Source organism: Trichophyton benhamiae (assembly GCF_000151125.1).
Source record: "Trichophyton benhamiae CBS 112371 chromosome Unknown contig00209.0, whole genome shotgun sequence".
In the NCBI taxonomy this organism is placed as follows: Eukaryota; Fungi; Ascomycota; class Eurotiomycetes; order Onygenales; family Arthrodermataceae; genus Trichophyton; species Trichophyton benhamiae.
The window spans coordinates 241,410-259,088 of record NW_003315086.1 but is presented as its reverse complement, the minus strand read 5'-3'; the positions used below and the strand labels follow the sequence as shown (position 1 = coordinate 259,088).

The 17,679-nt window shown below is 50.3% G+C and overlaps 6 protein-coding genes across 6 annotated transcripts; 3 read left to right on the top strand and 3 right to left on the bottom strand.

Moving 5' to 3' along the window:
• Positions 1–1,619: 1,619 nt before the first annotated feature.
• On the top strand, positions 1,620–3,914 carry ARB_02565 (uncharacterized protein; the record flags this gene model as incomplete). Its single annotated transcript, XM_003011237.1, has 1 exon — positions 1,620–3,914. The coding sequence occupies one exon, from the start codon at positions 1,620–1,622 to the stop codon at positions 3,912–3,914; it is 2,295 nt and encodes a 764-aa protein (XP_003011283.1).
• Positions 3,915–4,294: 380 nt separating this feature from the next.
• On the bottom strand, positions 4,295–4,885 carry ARB_02564 (uncharacterized protein; the record flags this gene model as incomplete). The annotated part of the gene is made up of 1 exon (XM_003011236.1): positions 4,295–4,885. The coding sequence occupies one exon, from the start codon at positions 4,883–4,885 to the stop codon at positions 4,295–4,297; it is 591 nt and encodes a 196-aa protein (XP_003011282.1).
• A 721-nt stretch (positions 4,886–5,606) lies between these two features.
• ARB_02563 (uncharacterized protein) lies at positions 5,607–6,860 on the top strand (the record flags this gene model as incomplete). The annotated part of the gene is made up of 1 exon (XM_003011235.1): positions 5,607–6,860. The coding sequence occupies one exon, from the start codon at positions 5,607–5,609 to the stop codon at positions 6,858–6,860; it is 1,254 nt and encodes a 417-aa protein (XP_003011281.1).
• Positions 6,861–7,931: 1,071 nt separating this feature from the next.
• ARB_02562 (uncharacterized protein) lies at positions 7,932–9,594 on the bottom strand (the record flags this gene model as incomplete). Its single annotated transcript, XM_003011234.1, has 2 exons — positions 7,932–9,362; positions 9,544–9,594. 2 exons carry the CDS (start codon positions 9,592–9,594, stop codon positions 7,932–7,934), a joined length of 1,482 nt encoding a protein of 493 aa, XP_003011280.1.
• Positions 9,595–10,112: 518 nt separating this feature from the next.
• On the top strand, positions 10,113–13,373 carry ARB_02561 (pre-rRNA processing protein Utp22; the record flags this gene model as incomplete). The annotated part of the gene is made up of 1 exon (XM_003011233.1): positions 10,113–13,373. The coding sequence occupies one exon, from the start codon at positions 10,113–10,115 to the stop codon at positions 13,371–13,373; it is 3,261 nt and encodes a 1,086-aa protein (XP_003011279.1).
• Positions 13,374–13,555: 182 nt separating this feature from the next.
• Positions 13,556–17,524, bottom strand: ARB_02560 (uncharacterized protein; the record flags this gene model as incomplete). Its single annotated transcript, XM_003011232.1, has 4 exons — positions 13,556–13,748; positions 13,808–16,786; positions 16,846–16,994; positions 17,054–17,524. The coding sequence occupies 4 exons, from the start codon at positions 17,522–17,524 to the stop codon at positions 13,556–13,558; spliced, it is 3,792 nt and encodes a 1,263-aa protein (XP_003011278.1).
• Positions 17,525–17,679: the final 155 nt, after the last annotated feature.

Sequence of the window (17,679 nt, the reverse complement as noted above, 5' to 3'; positions counted from 1 at the left end):
CATCCACCCTGCAGCGCCGTCAGCATCAAACCCGTACACACGAGCAAAGACAGGACTTACTTCTTGAAAAAGGGATCCAACTGGGGAGCCATCTTGGAGTCAGTGATGTGACCGTAATACAAGCGTCTCTGAGTAAAAGAAGAAACAAATGGAGAGCCAAATGGAGATCTAAAGGCTGCAGCTTGTCGACTTCGACACACAGGTGGACGACGCAGGGCTGATATGAAAATTCGCTGCCGGACCACGGGAGCGGGGAGCATCAGGAGAGCAAACCAAACAGCAACTTATAGGCCGCCCGCAATTAATAACACAACGAACCCTCCTGACGAGGGGCAAGGCAAATGGTTAGATCCGGCTAATTATCGCACGAGTGGAGGGCCGCAACGCATAAAATTCATGCATGTCAAACAAGCTGCGAACCAGCAAAATGTTCGCTGCGAGTCGCTGTAAGGTACGCCGAGCGGCGGGCGTTGCTTTTGCTGGCCGGCCATAGGCTGCTCGCGGTATAAATATCCGACAGACCAATGGGAGGCTGCAAAATACGGAAAAAACCCTGGGAATGACGGCCTCTGATTGGCTGAATTTGCTTATTTTTCTTCTTCACCCGATTGGCTTTTAGGTTGTTTAAATAGCTTACCTAATCCGCATGTTCTGGATCACGTGGTACAAGCACCGACATTTTTCCATATTAAGGTTCAGTTTTGTCATGTGAGTATTATATAAGCAGCTGGTTTTTCTGGCTGTTGGCTCGTGCGACCCGAAGCCGCAACTCTAAACAACCGCCGCGAAATTCCCGTAGAGCTTGCAGTCACACGCAAGTACAGCGGGCTGCTAAGGAAATCGATGCCATAAGCCCCGATACTCCCTGCCAGCCCGCAGTAGTCCACGGCACAATTGACAATCCAACGACCCCATGAAGGACGTGTAAAATGAGTCTATATTTCCCGACTATTGTCCCATCAGCGGAAACACTCGCATTCTCCAGGAATATCTCAATGGATACATCTCCGAGAGCCTAGATGAAGGGTGGAGTAGTTCAGTCTCGCTCATAGGGCTGCAATGCAATACAATGCTCACTTTAGTATTGCTGCTTGTCAAACAACCCTGAATCGTAGTGATAAAAACGTTGTAACAACCACGGATTAATCTACTGGTTTTAGGTAGACTTACCTTGACAGCCCAGACCAGCTCTCTGCATGCGGAGATAGACTACATGGATATCCACCTCCTCGTTCACGCATTGTGAACGTCGATAAAAGATACAAGACTTTGAATTGTGAAAGAGGCTCTGGTCAGCTACCTTGTGGGCCTCCCGGGTTTAACGGTTAAACCCGGCTAATATCTGTTCACGCTTTGATCAACTATTATGTAAGCTGCTGCCCTAACTCATAGGCGCGCGCGCGCGCTTGTTTATAGCAACAACCAACGACGACGACAAACGTCGCCGGGCCTGACCACCCCATGGAACAATGCATGTTGTGTCCATGTGGGTGTGAGTCGTGCAAATCGGATGACATTATTCAACACAATATCAGATAAGAACTCTAGCGACTGTCCAAACCTGTCAAACCGCTGAGCCAAAAAGTCGGGTCCATCTATTTCATTGACCAACCAACATCATGGCCAACGAGGCACCAGTGGGCTCTCGGGAGGAAGCACTCCTCCAGCAGCTAGAGAGAGAGAGAGCCCTTCGACGACAGGCAGAGGACGAGAAAGAAAGAGCTGAAAGGGACAATGCGAGGCTCCAAAAGCAATTACAGCCAACTACCCTCCCCGAATTTTTGGACGCCTGCCATGTGTACCTATCCGTGGGCTTTTCCTCACGTATAAACTACAAGACCGGAACGCAAGGAAACCCCGAAAATGCATATCTGAAACTTCGTCCTGACTATATCCGAGAATGGACTACATTCTCTCAGGAGCAGTCAGAGGTGTGGCGAGATCTCTTTAGCGTTGACTTTGCCTCAGAGCCCCATTTCACCTCCTTGAACACATTGAAAGAAATGGGCAACGACTTGCAAGTAAGGTCAATGGGCTCTGAGCTAGATCTTAATTACTACGAACGTTATGCTGTCGAGGACCGTGTCTCGCTTATCATCCGGAATCTCTTCTCAGATGACAAACTCCGCAAGATATTCAACCTCGGAGGGGATGTAACGTTTGAGAACCACGGAAATACCATAACCACAGAAGAACGGGGCGCCGAGCCGACCGCAAATCCAGATATTGACTCCCCACAACAGTCTCCGGTGCAGAAGCGGCGGAAGAAGGCGGACATGCACGGGGATTCACTACCTGCTACGCCGACCGTGCGGTCAAGGTCGTCTCGCCCCCGCGCTGACCAGTTCTGTGTTTATAATACAGGGCCAGAAAGAGCTATACCCGCGTTTATCATTGAATACAAGGCACCACATAAACTCACATTGGCCATAATAGAGGCTGGTCTCATAGAGATGGACGTTGACGATGTGGTTATATATAATGAAAGTGACGATCCCGTGAAGCTTGCGCAGCGAAGGGTAGCTGCGGTCATCTCACAGGCTTTCTCATATATGATACAGGCCGAACTTGAGTTTGGATATGTCTGCACTGGCGAAGCGTTTATATTTCTCCGTGTACCCTCTGATGACCCTGCTACCGTGTATTACTATCTTTCTACGCCAAATGAAGACGTCGGAGAAACCACTGGCTGGGCTGGTGGGGACTCAGCTAACAGGCTACATCTTACAGCAATCGGTCAGGTTCTAGCCTTTACCCTTCGGGCCTTGAAGTCGCAGCCCCGCGGTCAAGTCTGGCGCAATAATGCAGAGGCCCAGCTAAAGCGGTGGGAGATCGAGCAGGATGATGTCCTCTTTGGATCGGATATTGAGGAGAGTACCGGCAAGAAACTGTCAGATTACAAGCAGGATCGGAAGAGTAGAAACGAATATATCCGGGTGTCGCCAATCAAAACAAGGTCAAAATCAAAAGGGTTGGCCTCGTGCCGTGACCCCGAAGAAAGACCAACAGGCTCAGAGCCCAGTGACGATGGTGATGACAACGATAGTAGTGGAAGTGGTGGGTTCGACCCCGGCAGCCCAAGTAGTGGGCTTCCTCGCCGTGCCTCCAACGTCACGGCAGTCACAAAACCCCCGCCCACGGGAAGCAGGGAGCATAAATACAGTATGGAACCGCCTATAGAGCCAACGCAGTTCTGCACTCAGAAATGCCTCTTGGGCCTGTTTAACCGCGGGCCCCTGGATCAAAATTGTCCACACGTCGCCAGCCACGGTGTTGAACGGCACACCATTGACGACTGCGAATTCCGCAGACTAGTCCGTGCACAAATTCTGGCGGACTCTGGTCCTTCAGGCTGCGAATCTATGCACCTCCACGGGACCAGCGGGGCTTTGTTCTGGCTTACACTGTTCCCATACGGGTATACCCTTGTAGCAAAGGCAATGCCTGTTGAAACAGTCAAATGTGCACTGTATGAAGAGCAGATATATCAACACCTCCGTCCGATTCAAGGAATTTACGTGCCTGTCTGTCTGGGCAGTGTTGATATATCCAGCCGACCGCTATGGTACGATGGCATCTTCGAAGTAGTTCACTTACTGCTTCTCGGCCATGCAGGACGGCTTGTCAAGTTCCACGCCGGTGCTAACAACCTCAGGGACTTTGCACCTTCTGCATGCGAGTCTCTACGGGCGATCCATAAACAACATGCCCTACATCGGGATGCTCATAGCGGCAACATGTTCTGGAATGCAGAGAATAAACAGGTGATGTTTGTCGATTTTGAGCGTGCGAGGGTCGTGAATAGCGGCAAGACAAAAAAGAGGAAACGGGGGACACTCCCGCTTTCTAGCCACGGTAATACCGAATTTGAACGGGAGATAAAATCGGTAGAAAGACATATGGGATTTAGATAGCCCTTGGAGTGGGCAGTTCACATACCCGACCACTAGGCCACGGGACAGAACGGCCTGATTTTCCCTGGGACTCATCAATCCTTGGTTGATGGGTCCAATCGTGCGAGCCGTACGAGTAAACCAGATAAATATATAGAGTTGAAGATCTCCTCGCGCAACAGTATGCGAGTATCCGTAAGTTATTAATATTGTACGGATTGTATCATACACGAATATAGTATATAAAAACAGACGACAAGACGGCAGATATAGGGTAGCAGTTATAGTACATAGAACAGGAGATGCATCTAGCATCCCCCTCCCCGGCTCGTCGACAGCTCTCAAAATGGTAGTCAGACAGCACACGACAGCAAAATGCAGAGAAAAAAGAGTAGTAAGATTTATTTGTCCCTCCCCCAGACCTCCTTACGCAGCTGCCTGTCCTCACGAGCCATCGTCCGCTTAAGGCCCCATCGAGACTGGACAGCTGTCAGGATCTGCCGCTGAATGGCCTTCTTCTCGCCAGCCGCCTCACATGCCATTCCGACAAACAACGTGCTGCACCCAAACTTTTCTGCCAGCTTACTCCGGCTCCAGAGCATGGGATCACTCTTCCGCAGCTCTCGCATGGCCTCTATCTCCTCCTTGGTCAGGTACTTCTTCGGCTTCTCCGCCTGCAGTAAGGATGGCAGCTCGCCAACGTTGACGTCTGTCGTCGACTCCAGCTTCCCCCGTAGTGTCCGCCGTATGTCGTCTGCGGGCAGGAATTTTGTAGGTGTGAGGTAGACGGAGGGAGCGCTGGAAGGAGGGTTGTGGATGATGTGTGCTTCGGTCGAGCTGGAGGGAGCAAAGGAGGCGTCAGGTTTTATGCGTAGCCGCTTCTTGGTGCGGCGGTAGGTCGACTGCCATCGTCGGCTGGCCTGTGACTGGAGTTCGGGGCATAGAAGCAGGTTGAGGGCCGGACGGCGCGTCAGGGCAGCCGTGCAAGCCATGTCGAAGCTGTTCAGTCGTGGTATATATGAGGTTGTCTTGATATATGGTGAAGTACTTGTTCGCTCCAGGCACAGTCAAAGCTCACGAAACGGCTCAACTGCTCAATTGGCGAGCTGGAAACGGGCAGCAAGGCAGGACGTCGAGTGCAGCAGCCCCCAACCGCAGCAAAGGTGTCGATTAGCGAGATTATCCGGCGTCTCGAGGCTGTCGATGGGCTTTTCTTCTGCTTCTTTTTCGTCTTTTCCGTCTTTTTTTTTATTTTATTTTTTTGAAGCCAAAAAAAACTTTCGAGTAAGATGATCACGTGAGAAATATACATCACGTGATAGATCCTTTATATGGTGTATTGGATTTACACTCAGTATCGAGAAGAAGTATGGATGACTAATATAGAATATGTAATTACCGTACACGACGTCATCTTCGTCGACAAAAACAAGAAAAAAAGAACAAGCAAAAAGACAGCAAAAAGAACGACATCGACAGCAGCGACGCCGACAGCAACTGGACAGCCTCATGCTCGCTCGGTCAAGACGCCTGCTGGCCGCCCACGACTCGCCCAACCCCCGTCTCGCTGCCCGCTGAACAGACGCGGCGCCCTTCGCCCCTCGCCAGCGTTCCCCAGACGGACCGGAGCCTTTTTGGCTGCATCCTCTACGCCGTCCCAGCCGCCCCAGGGGGGGTTGGACGCTTGACGCTTGACGACAGCGAGAGCAGCTGATGGCGCTGGCTATTCCTCCTGGTGCTCGCGGGGCCGACCTGCCGGAGAATAGCATGGCCTCTGGCATACTACCGGCCCAGCAGCTGCCCGTCAGCAAGGACAAGACTACTACTACAACAACCACTACTACTACCACTACTACACCAGCCGCTGCGCCGCAGAAGCCCTCCAGGCAGACATCGCGCCCAGGCAGCCAGAGCGCAGGGGAGGAGAGCCAGGGACATATAAACGGCTGCGAGGACCTCGCCCGCGAGAAGAACAACGCTCCCAGACCCAAACCGCTCTCTACCATGGCCGCCGGCAGACCAGTTTCGCCTCTGCCCCTGGGCTCGCTCAGTCCCAACCGGGCCTCAGTCTCCCCCCATCGCGCACGACATGCTGCCTACATGACTCCCACCTCGCCCAGCAGACAGCTCAGTCCGCACTCCCAGATGCACTCGCCCGCGTCTTCCCAGATCTTCGAGCGAGACGTCCAGGAGGACTTCCCCGTCCAGTCCTCGCCCTCTATTCCCTCCCACATCGTCACCGAGAACCACATCCCGCCCATCCTCGGGGCCTCCTCTGCGGCCCTGACTGACCAGAGCCTCGACCCGGACTCGGTTGAGATCGTGACCCATACGCTGCACCAGCCGGCCTCCTTTGCTGTTGCTGGATCGACGACCGCTCATCCAGCGGCAGCCTCTCACGGTGAACGCTCTATCGCCTCCTCTTTCCATGAACATGCCTACCCACAGAGTCCCTGCGACCCAGAAACTGCCTCGACTTACGGTGGCCTCGACTCGGCGGATATCAGGCGTCTCAGCTTTGTCTCCTTTGCTGACCTCGTCCATGGCGAACAAGTGGAGTCCTACGAACATGCCTCCAACCGAGACTCCCAGATCATGGGCGGGCTTGCTGCTCTTGCCAACGCGCCAGCCATGAACAACCCCAGCACACACAACAGAAACAACAGGTCGCCTTCGCCCATGCGCTCGCCCATCTCCTCCCATGGACCAGGAAGCTCGCCACCCACCAGTGTCTCGCCCGGCGAGCCCAGATGTCTTGATTCCTCACCCAGCCGTGGAGCTCGCGTACCGCGCAGCCCACCACCTTGTCCCCATAGCCCGTCCGCCGTGCTCAGCAGTGACCTGAACGTCGAGACCATGAGACAGGCCCTGCGCCGCACCGGGAGCGGAGATCTAGGCGGTTCCCTCAGAAACCCTCCCTTGAGCGCAGCTGCAAGTGATACGGCCTATGAACGACCCTTTAAGTGAATGAAACTTGCATTATTGCCATGTTTAGTTATCCCATGATAACACACCCCCTTGACTTGAACTCTTTTGTTTTTCTTTTCTCATCCCTTTCTCCCAGTGTCACTGTTTGTATGCGACGGTGCAGGCCCAGTTCTCTACTTTATCTCCCGGTTTGATACCTATTTGCTCCTCGCCCATCTACTTCCTCGCCGCCATTATCGTGCACCACTTATACTTGCTTGTCCGATTTTCTGGCGATTCTGGTCTATTTACTTGTAATCTATACGTTTTTTTTGCGCCCTGTCCCTGTTTCATCAAGTAGCACCTTGGTTCCTGGGAAAACCATATATTGCCATTCCTTATGATCTTGACCACTTACATACTTATCTCGGCCATTGACTTTCCCTGGTCTCCCTTGTAATGTAATAATCTCCACCCCCGTTCGTCCATATGCATCGATAGTTGATATCGCTAAGCGTGAGGACCCAGCGGGCATATAAAACCACACCTAATAATGTAACTTACCACCACTCTGTGGCACCTAGTTCTTTAGTCAACTAATTCAACAGCAAAGGCTCCATGCCGAACCTTCTTCAGCTGCTTTTCCCCAGTTTCGTCTCCACCGCTTCAAGTGCGTATGTGATCCTCTTCTTCATATCGTCGACGTCCTCGAGCCCAACGCTGATCCTCACCAGATCAGACGGGACGTTCAGGGATTTGGCCTAGAATAGTTACCGTCAATAATAGGAGAATAAGAATAACACAGTGTGGTTTTGCATAACTAATACGCACCCATTCCAGTTCCTGATAGTGTGCCAGAATAGTATACGGGCAGCTGTGACACGTTAGTTTCCGTAGCTTCTCATACTTTGCACAACACACAAGACAGAACAAACCTCAGGGTGAAATTTGTCCCCAGGCTAGGCCCCTTTAGAACCGCAAGATTGTTGAAAAAGGTTGCTGCTGCCTCGGGCGTATGGAAAGTAACCGAGAACAAACCTCCATAGCCTCCGCCCTGGTTACGACATCGGTCATAGAACGCCTTAGTTGGGCTGTTCTTCGGATAGTACACATCTTTGACTATACACAAAGTTAGCAAAAAAAAACACTGCCCAAATCCATGCCCAAAGCAATATTGGACTTACCCAGCGGCGAAGATTCCAGCAACGAGGTCAAGGTCTCCGCTGACCTATTGATCCGCTCAACGCGGCCGACAAAGTCCCGACTGTTGCGTTCCAGGAACACCGCATCCTCGGCCCAGTAGTCATCTTCGTACTCTTGGGCCAGCACCTCCTTGAGCAGCGCATAGAACTGTCCATGCGGGTTGAACACTGCACTGCCGCCCATAACGTTGCTGTCTCCGCTGAATATCTTCGTCAAGCTGCTGACCACCACATCAGCAAAGGGGAGCACATTCACATTGATGAAGTTGCCCAGCGACTCGTCCACGACGACGGCGAACTCATATTTCCTCGAAAGGGCATATATGCGTTCAAGATCCGGTGATCGCAGCAGTGGATTCCCTGGGAACTCGGTGAATAGAGCAAGATACCGCTCTCCTGACTCCAGGCGTTTCTCAAGATCATCTATCTCTTCCGTCGAACAGAGACCATAGAACAGCACCCCCGGGCCCCATTTCTCCAGGATCTTCAGCGTGTCAATGTATGGGAAGCCGAAGCAGATGCTCTTCATGGGTCCACGGGCCTTAAGCAGGAGTTGGTGCACGTTGAATATCGAGTTCATACCTGTAGGATAGAGCATGATATGCTCCTCGTTGAGCCCCGGGATACGGGCATTTTCAGGGTTATGCGAGTCTGCCTCTGTCGCTGACAATGTCCCTGCAATCCGCCGTTTGACAGCCAACTTCGCGTTGTTGGCCAGGCACATGTCCAAATTTCGACCGAACCGCTCTTCGATAAACTGGCTAAACTCCCCTTCACCGGTAGTCGTGGACTCAGCTTGTTTAGTCGAACCGTGCGATTCAACTTTCTGGTATCTCTTTGGTCCCTTATGTATGACACTGTCTGTCTTTGCTCCTTTGGCTTGTCCTTGTCCCTGCGCCTGAGACTCTTCAACGAGATATCCACCTTTCAACGCTTTGAGACAAAATTCACCGCGTCGACTGGAGATTCCCGATCCACTGTGCTGCCATACCTGCTTCGAGATACTGCCATACTTTTGTGGGTAAAGCACCGCACAAAGCTCCGATGTGATACCGTTGAGCTCTGCAGGGGTAATCTGCGGCGGCATAACAAGCCTTACAATGCGTACTCCAGGCTTATCCTCTTCAGGTATCTTTGACAAGATGAAGTCCCTACAGCATGTGGCGGTTTTAGGCGATGGGAATAGCATGGCAGCGTCTCCCTGCCGACCAAAACGGGCAATGACCTCGTTTGCAAGACATTGGATGCTCTTATGGACGAAGAATCTTGGGTATCCTGTAGTCATGGCATTGATAACCTTTGCATCCCCTTCTTCATATCCCACATTCGCTTCCCATGTTGGAAGCGATACGCTAATCGCCTATATAGATGTCAGCAGTGGTATCAGGCAACAACTCAGGACTCTATCAGCAGCCCGCTCCGGTAAAATCAAAAAATGGAGCCGGCTATGAACTTCCACGGCTAGAGTATATATGTATCCTATCGTAGGCTCCCTTATAGTTCCATGGATGGTTGATATTGACTCATAGGGTATCACTTACATGGGCTGTGTTCGGAGGGACTGAACCCCCAACAGGCTGGTCGATAGGCATGAAAATGGAGCTCGCCGTAGCCCTGATACGTCTTCTATTCCTTGATAGAGGGTATAGAGTAATAATACTGCTGTTATGACTAGACTGCGTTCCTAGTAGGTGGCTGTCCAGGGATCATTCCCGGTAGGAGGAGGGCTTAATAGAAGAGAACAGGGGGGTTATCTGCTGCCCTTATGTATATGCTCCCACAAACAACAACAAATGTGGACATAGAACAAACCAGCCATTCAATCATAAACTCATCAAAAGAGCGAAAGATCAAATAATAACAAACAGCTGTGAATTTATATAAAATGTTTGAAATGCGAAAAAAAACGCCGACCTCGGCCTTTTTTGGTGCCATTAGTCACATGTAACATAATTACACTTGTAATTTACCGAATTAGCCAAATATCGGTAAATATACCGCCAAGACTGGTAATACAGATACATAATATTTTCTATCAAAATGTTAAAAAAATATTTCTGATAACAGTCGAAAGATCAAAAGGAAGAAGCAAACACAACCAGCGGGCGCAATGTCGGGTCCTACTCTGAAGCGGAGGAAGCTGAGCTCTGGAGAGGAAGAAGACAGCGCCAACACGTCAAAGAAACCAAAGTCACCCGCTGTCCAGCGCAATGGACGGCCCAGCAACTCTGCCGCCGAGTATGCACTCGCGCGTGGGCAATTCAAGTCGAGCATGTTCAAGCTTCAGATGGACGAGCTGCTCGGTCAACTGCGCCCTGACTATGATAAACTCCTTTCCCGAGTCGAGAAGAGCTTGCGGAAGCTGAAAACCGTCATCGAAGAGATCCCAAATGGCAACCCGAAGACCCTCGCCGAAGCGAAGAAGGAATTCGAATCCTCAAAGGTTGCGATTCCGTTTCCGGAGCCTCCCCCAGCCAAGGACGTCCTATATACCTTTGAATATAGCAAGCCGGTGGATATAAACGTTGTGGGAAGCTTTGCGCTTAAGACTATGGCGAAGGGACAAGGGCCTACCTACATTGATTTAGCCGTTACATTACCCTCCACGCTGTTCCACAAGAAGGATTATACTAGCTATCGGTACTTCTACAAGAGAGCATACTACCTTGCTCGCATTGCAGCAGCCATCAAAACTGCAGAGGATGTGGACTTTTCCATCAGCTATACATACCAGGACGGAAATACCCTTCGGCCGGTCCTTTTACTACAGCCAGCAGACGGCGCAGAGGATAACTTTTCACGGTCAAATTGTGTCATTCGTATCATAACTGCAGTTGAAAAGGATACATTTGCCCTTTCTCACACTTTTCCGTCGCATAATAGCCTTCGACTCGACAGTGAAGCTGAGCATAAATCAATTGGCGCCAATTCTACACATATTTATAACGCATCTTTGCGTTCAGAAGCCGTAGTTAGTGCATACCTGAAACTACACCACTCCGCCGGTGTCAAATGCGCTGCATTCAAAGATTCATGCATTCTGGGCCGGGCCTGGCTTCGTCAGCGAGGGTTTGGAACTTCTTTTGCTTCAGGCGGATTCGGTCACTTTGAATGGGCCACTGTCCTTGCTCTTCTCCTAGAGGGCGGTGGTCCAAATGGAAAACCTGTACTTGCTCCAAGCTACAGCAGCTATCAGATTTTCAAGGCGACTCTCCAGTTCCTCTCCGGCAAAGATCTTACGAAACCACTTCTGATGCATGCCCCAGAAGGGTTAGGTACCGTGGCTGATACTGGCTTCCCCGGTCTTTTTGATGGGAAACGAGGCTTGAACATCCTATATAAGATGACGCCTTGGTCTTATAAACTCCTCCAGCGCGAGGCTACCTTAACCCTTAAGATGCTAAATGACTCAACTCGCGATCATTTCGACAGTATTTTTATCACAAAAGTCTGTGATGCCTTCTACAGGTTCGACCAAGTCATATCCATTACGCTACCTGGACGCCGCCCACCAACAATCCAGGCAGCCGAACGACTTCAGTCCCTGCATCGAGTTTTAACAAAAGCTCTTGGGGATAGGGCCACAGCGATAGACCTCACCTCGGGTGAAGTACCGAGCTGGGCTGTCAAATCCACCTCACCACCCAAGGAGAGCAAGAAATGGACCATAATTGCTGGATTGAACCTCGATGCATCTAATCAGGGTCGCAGTATTGACCATGGGCCTTCTGTCGAAGATAAGGAAGAATCGGCTGCTTTCCGAGACTTCTGGGGTGATAAAGCCGAACTACGCCGATTCAAAGATGGCAGCATCAAGGAGAGTTTGGTGTGGTCTGATCAGGCCTCTTCTGGTACCCCTGTTCAACAAATATTGACCTATATTCTCCATCACCACTTCAAAGTCACTCCCGAGAACATTGTGTATATGGCAGCAGATATTGGCCAAGCTATCCCTGGCATATCTAATGCCTTGTCGACCACACCAGCCTCCGAACCAGTCCTGGAAGCTTTCCAGAAGCTTGAAAGGCACTTCCAGTCCGACGAGAGCCTCCCCATCGCTTTCAGTCAGCTCCTTCTAGCCACTCCCCTTATTCGATGCTCACCTGATTCACCTGGAGCTCCTATGGACGCAGTCCTTCTATTCCAATCCTCTTCCCGTTGGCCCGATGATCTAGGCTCGATTCAAATGACCAAGGTAGCTTTGCTCCTCAAAGTAGAAGAGTCAATCCGCAAAGCAGACGGCGTTATTGAAGCCAGAGTTGGGACAGAAAATAACGAGAGCAATCTACTAAATACTTCGTTCCTTGAGATCCATTATTCTCCGTTTATAATATTCCGTTTACGCATCCACCATGAACCAGAGCAGGCTATCATACAAGCCCAATTGAAAAGTAAGGATTTACCTGCAAGAAAAAAGGAGGAACTTGCTGTTGCTCTCGCCGCCTATAAGGCAACTTTCCTCCAAGCCCCTCGCCACGCCCAGGCACTCCAGAGCCTCTCAAACCGTTACCCACTACTACCTATCGCTATCAGGATGTTGAAATCTTGGATAGGCGCCCATCTTTTGGCTCCATTCGTGCGTGAAGAGCTCCTTGAGCTCCTAACGTGCCAAATATTCCTTGCCTCTTACCCTTGGGATGCCCCTTCAAACGCATTTACAGCTTTCCTTCGAACTCTACATATGCTGTCTAAGTGGGATTGGCAGCATGAGCCCCTCATAGTGGACTTTAGCGGCGAACTCGAGAGCCAGGACTTCACAGATATCCGCACCCGCTTCGAGGCATGGCGAAAGATTGACCCGGTAATGAAAAACGTTGCTCTCTTTGCTGCCTCGAATATCGACCCGGATGGTGTTACGTGGACACAGCACAGTCGTCCATCAAGAATCATAGCGTCTCGAATGGTCATGTTAGCCAAGGCTGCATCAAAACTGGTTAGAGAAAAGGGTGTGGACTTGGAAGTTGGTGAACTTTTCCGGTCCCCCTTAGATGACTACGACTTTTTGCTCCACCTAAGTCCATCATTCTTTTCGGACCGTTCAAAGAAAGCCGCCTTCAAGAATCTCCATGACTCAGCCTTGACATCTGAGTATGCCAAACACGAAATGGTTCGTGATCTCGTTGCAGAGCTCAGCAGTCTGTATGGAGAGCACATCCTGTTTTTCCGCGGCCATGCTAGTGAGAAGGTGATAGCAGGACTCTGGAATCCACAAACTACAAAAACACAGCCATTTGGTCTGAAGATTGGATTTTCATCTTGCCCGAAGAAGACCCAGGATGGGGAGGAAGTGGCATTGAACAAGAAGGCAATTTTGAATGAAATTGCATCTATAGCAGGGGATATCATTTCTAAGGTACAGGTGCTCCATTGAATCGATTTTTGGTGTTTTGTAGAGGGTAAAAATAGAAGATGACGATGAAATTGGTGTATATTGTGATAGAAAAAAGAGCCCTCCTTTGATGATAGCAAAAAACAAACCGGTCACATTAATTATCCATTTAATTTTTCGCATTCTCCATGCAAGTTCATGATGTTATAGATAAGAGGGTGTGTTTAAAAGAAGCCTCGTCGGCTCCCTTTATCAGACTGTGTCGAAAAAGAACAGTAACGGTCCTTGATGGATATAACTTCGTATGTTCCCTCATCTGAAGCTTTGATAGTTTTCGTGTGCTCATGAGATATGTCATTCTTAGTGTCGAGAATGACACGCTTCTTGCCCTTGCCGTCATTCGAGCTGCGGGTATAACTAGAGAAGTATCCGTCAGTATATGAAGTGTTGGTATTGAAAGCTTAGGATTAACTTACGTGAATTCGAAGGGAGGAGTTCCCCAGAACTCAAACATGATCTCCGCTTCACCGCCTTCGGGTATGTCGACAACAGACACACCCCCACGGCTGATCCTGACGCTGGGCATCTGGTGTATCACTTTGGTGATATTCTTATGAACTCGACACCTTCCACTAGCTCCATCACTGACTGATGTGATCTTGAATTCACCAGGCATTTCCGCAATACGTCGGAAGGTCGTGGCCTGGCTCTTCGCCTTTCTGGCCACACCATCGAAGGTGTAGTAGATTTCAAACGGCGCATGGCCGGAAAGGGAGAAGGATATTCTCTCGCCGACACAGTAATCCTCTCGTGATTCAAGTGGAATAATGGTTGGCACGTCAGAAATGGATACTCTGACCGATGATCCATCGAATTCGGTCGCCCTTTGGCAGCCACGTGAATCTCGGACTTTGCGGATGCTTATGACATGCTGTCCAAGATCAAGGTACTGGCGAGGAACAGGCAGTGCATATCGGTTTGAATTGATGTTGGGGATAGAAAGAAGCTCAGGCTTCGCGCTTGAATGATGTTTGACAGCAAGTTCAAGCGTGAACGGGGGTATACCTTCAAGTATGATCGGGATTGTCTCATCTTCCTGTTCTTCCTCCTTGCAAAATCCGTACACTTTGCTAGGAGACTCAAACCGAGCTGATGGACGGGGATTCACCTTCTGGGTGACAATAATAGGATCCTTTGCTTTCTTTTCAGGGCTATAGAGATTATCTCCAATTTCCAGGAACTTATAGGTGTAATTTCCAGCCATAGTAGTCCGCATTGGTATAGAGGCAGAGTTAAGGGCAGCAGTGAGACTTCTCATGCGGGAAGTTGGGTTCGAATTTCCAGCCTTATAGCTCTCTTCGTACCGAACTGTGTATGGACGGTTGCCACCAAATTTCAGCTCTAGAGAGTTCACGTCACCTTCACATACTTCATCCTTTGCAATAATAGTCTGAGGCCCCAGTTTGACACCATCAACCTCAGTGATCTTGGGCCGGGCAATCCAGGAAACTTCAAAAATATGTGCTTTCTCATCAACTGATCCAGGGCAAGTCGCATCCGACAGACCAATGATCTCATACTGTCCTTGATCTGTTACTCTAAGGACGCTGTTTGCATTCCAAAAGGTTTTCTCCACAGGGCCGGCAGTGGGATCGAGCTTGTTCTGGTACTTCACTTTCCATGGAGCTTCACCTTCCAGTCTTAAAGGAAGATCTACCGCCTTGCCCTCCAAGGCCAGAATAGTTCGTTTCTGGTCTATCTGGCCAAATCCAACGCGCGGTCTTTTCGGTCTGGCTTCAATTCGAATCTCCTCCTTCAGGGCTCTCTTGCAGTTCGATCTGTCTTTAACGCTGGTGAGACCAACAGTGTAGACACCACCATTAACAAGGTCTGCCGTGGAAAGAGACGCAACATCGGTATCACTCTTCAGTTCATGCTTCTTCCTCTTTCCGTTATGTACCACCTCGTAGTTCAAAACCCATGGCGGTTCTCCAACAAACATCACGTCCATTGAAACGGGTTCGCCGAAGCAGGCTTTGCGGCTTGTGAGGGGTCCGACAAATTGCGCAGAGGCAGGAGGTTTCACATCCTGCTCTAGGGCTGGTACGCTGTCTTTCAATGAACGAGCCTCGTATATGCGATCAGATATATCCAGGAATCTATATCTGTAGTGCCCTTCCTCTGCAGGCTTCAAATCAAGTTGTCCGTGCAGGCCATTGATGGTGTGCACCCTGGTTTGTACGCCCTTAGAGTGTTCTATGGAATACCTGACCCTGAATGGTGGCGTTCCGATCAAATCGAGGTACACCAGAAGACCAACGGAGTTGTTAGCGCAGGTATCATAAATCTTTTCATGGCGGATAGCTAACTGCGGCTCAGCTGGATTGTGGAGGTAGCAGGACGACGGCTCAAAGACTTCACCCCGACAGTATGGACTGGAGATACCAGTAATACTGTACCAGCCAGAAGCCTTGATTCTAGGCTTACTGTTGGCATTTTTGAATTCATATTCATGAACAGATGTAGGCTCCCTTTTATCACCATCCTCTCCAGACTCAGAAAATGAGTAGCTGAGAGTGAAAGGGAAATCCTTATTCTGTCCATACCCGGTATCGTGGAAATGAACTGGGAGGTCAATTGACTCTCCTTTGGCGATTTGGAGGTATGTTTGCGTGTCACAGCCGGACAGGGATACCCGAGGCAGTTCATGAACGAAGAATTGTTGAGATTGCGGATGATGCTGAGACCAAAGACCCTCATCAACATCTGGGTTTTTGGTATAGTTGACAACATTCCCACAACCATCGTGGATTTCCTCAATAGCATAAGTCCATTCCCCGAATGCAGTTAGGGATTCGTTCAGAGGAACTTCCACCTTCTGTTGGCGAGCCCAGCTAAATTTGGCCAGGACTGGATTAGTTGGCTCCTCCTCCGGCTCTGGCAGCTTCTGGTGACCTTCTGGCTGAATGCTTTGGAAGGAGATCCCTTGGTCAACGTCGTTGACGGTGCGACTGTATTTTATCTTGAACGGCGGAGTTCCATGCATTGACATAGTGAGATCGGATAGCGCCCCTCTGCACTTGTGGCCCCCGCGAGTCAACATCGAGGCTTTGGGGCAGTTGACAACGAGAGTATCCATGGAACGATGATGAACAGCAAGCTTGGACTCATCCACCACTTTTTTGATCTGATAAACACCGGTCTTGCGCACGGGGTAGAGAAGATCCAGCCATTCTCGTTGTTCTGATTTTGGATAGTTTTGGCTGGCCTGGCGTCTGAGGGTCTTGGCCTGTTTCTCAGGGATAACAATCGTTTCGTTTGCACCAGTTTCGAGATCAAAGCGCAGAAGTTCTATGAGGATAGGGTTGGTTTGGTTCACTCGGATGGGGAGGTTGACAGAGGAATGCGCATGGCCGAGACACAACGGAACCTTGTCTGGGTTCAGAACGGCAGAACTAAAAGAAAGTTAAGTCAGCAACTGTATATAGAGCGAGAGTGCCGGGCACAGTCATACCCTTCCGGCAAGATATGGACGATATGTTTGCCTAGAATTAATGACGAGTTGTGTAGGATGTCATAAGGTTTAACGCGTTGTCCGGAGATCGAAAGCTCTCTGTCATAGGCCATTTTGAACAAAGAAACGACCCAGGCTTCCATCGGTAACTGTTTTGTCATTCGTAAGTATACTCCAGACCAATCGATGATATGCTTGTCTGACGTACCGGAATCTTAAACATCAAAAACACGTTAATCACCACATGAACCAGGAATATCGCTAACGTGGTTGAAAACGCCCACTCTAACCACGGGATCCGCAGCACAGGCAGCCCAAACAGATATGTAGCATCTATGAGCAGCCATTTCAAAAACAGCCATGTAGCATCCCCCTCATCCGTAGACGTCCAGTATTCGTAAAACCGCCATGCATTCAACGCAGCGTAAAACGCAACAACGTAGAGTCGCTGTGCAGGCGCATCGACAATGTGAAACGGTATCAGAGGCCTATCCTGGGGCTGGGCGGCATTGGCAGACCTCACAACAGCGCTGGCGCTGGCGAAGTTGATCTTGCTTCCCCGGCCAAAGGGGACGGGCGTAACGGCTGGGTCATGGTAGCCGGTGGACGTTCGAGGGGTCCGTGGTTCGGAGCGAGGTGTTCGAGGGAAAGCCGAACGTAGTCGGGGAGTGTCACTCATTGCATTATGGTCTCTGCAGGGCCTCCTTTGATATGGTGTTTCGTTTGCTGGTGAGGCCGGTTAGAGGTCGAGACGCGTGCCAGGTACCATCCAGGCGACCGTCAGGTGGTATCTACCGCCGACTCCGGTATAAGTTCCGCCACCGTATCTCGTCT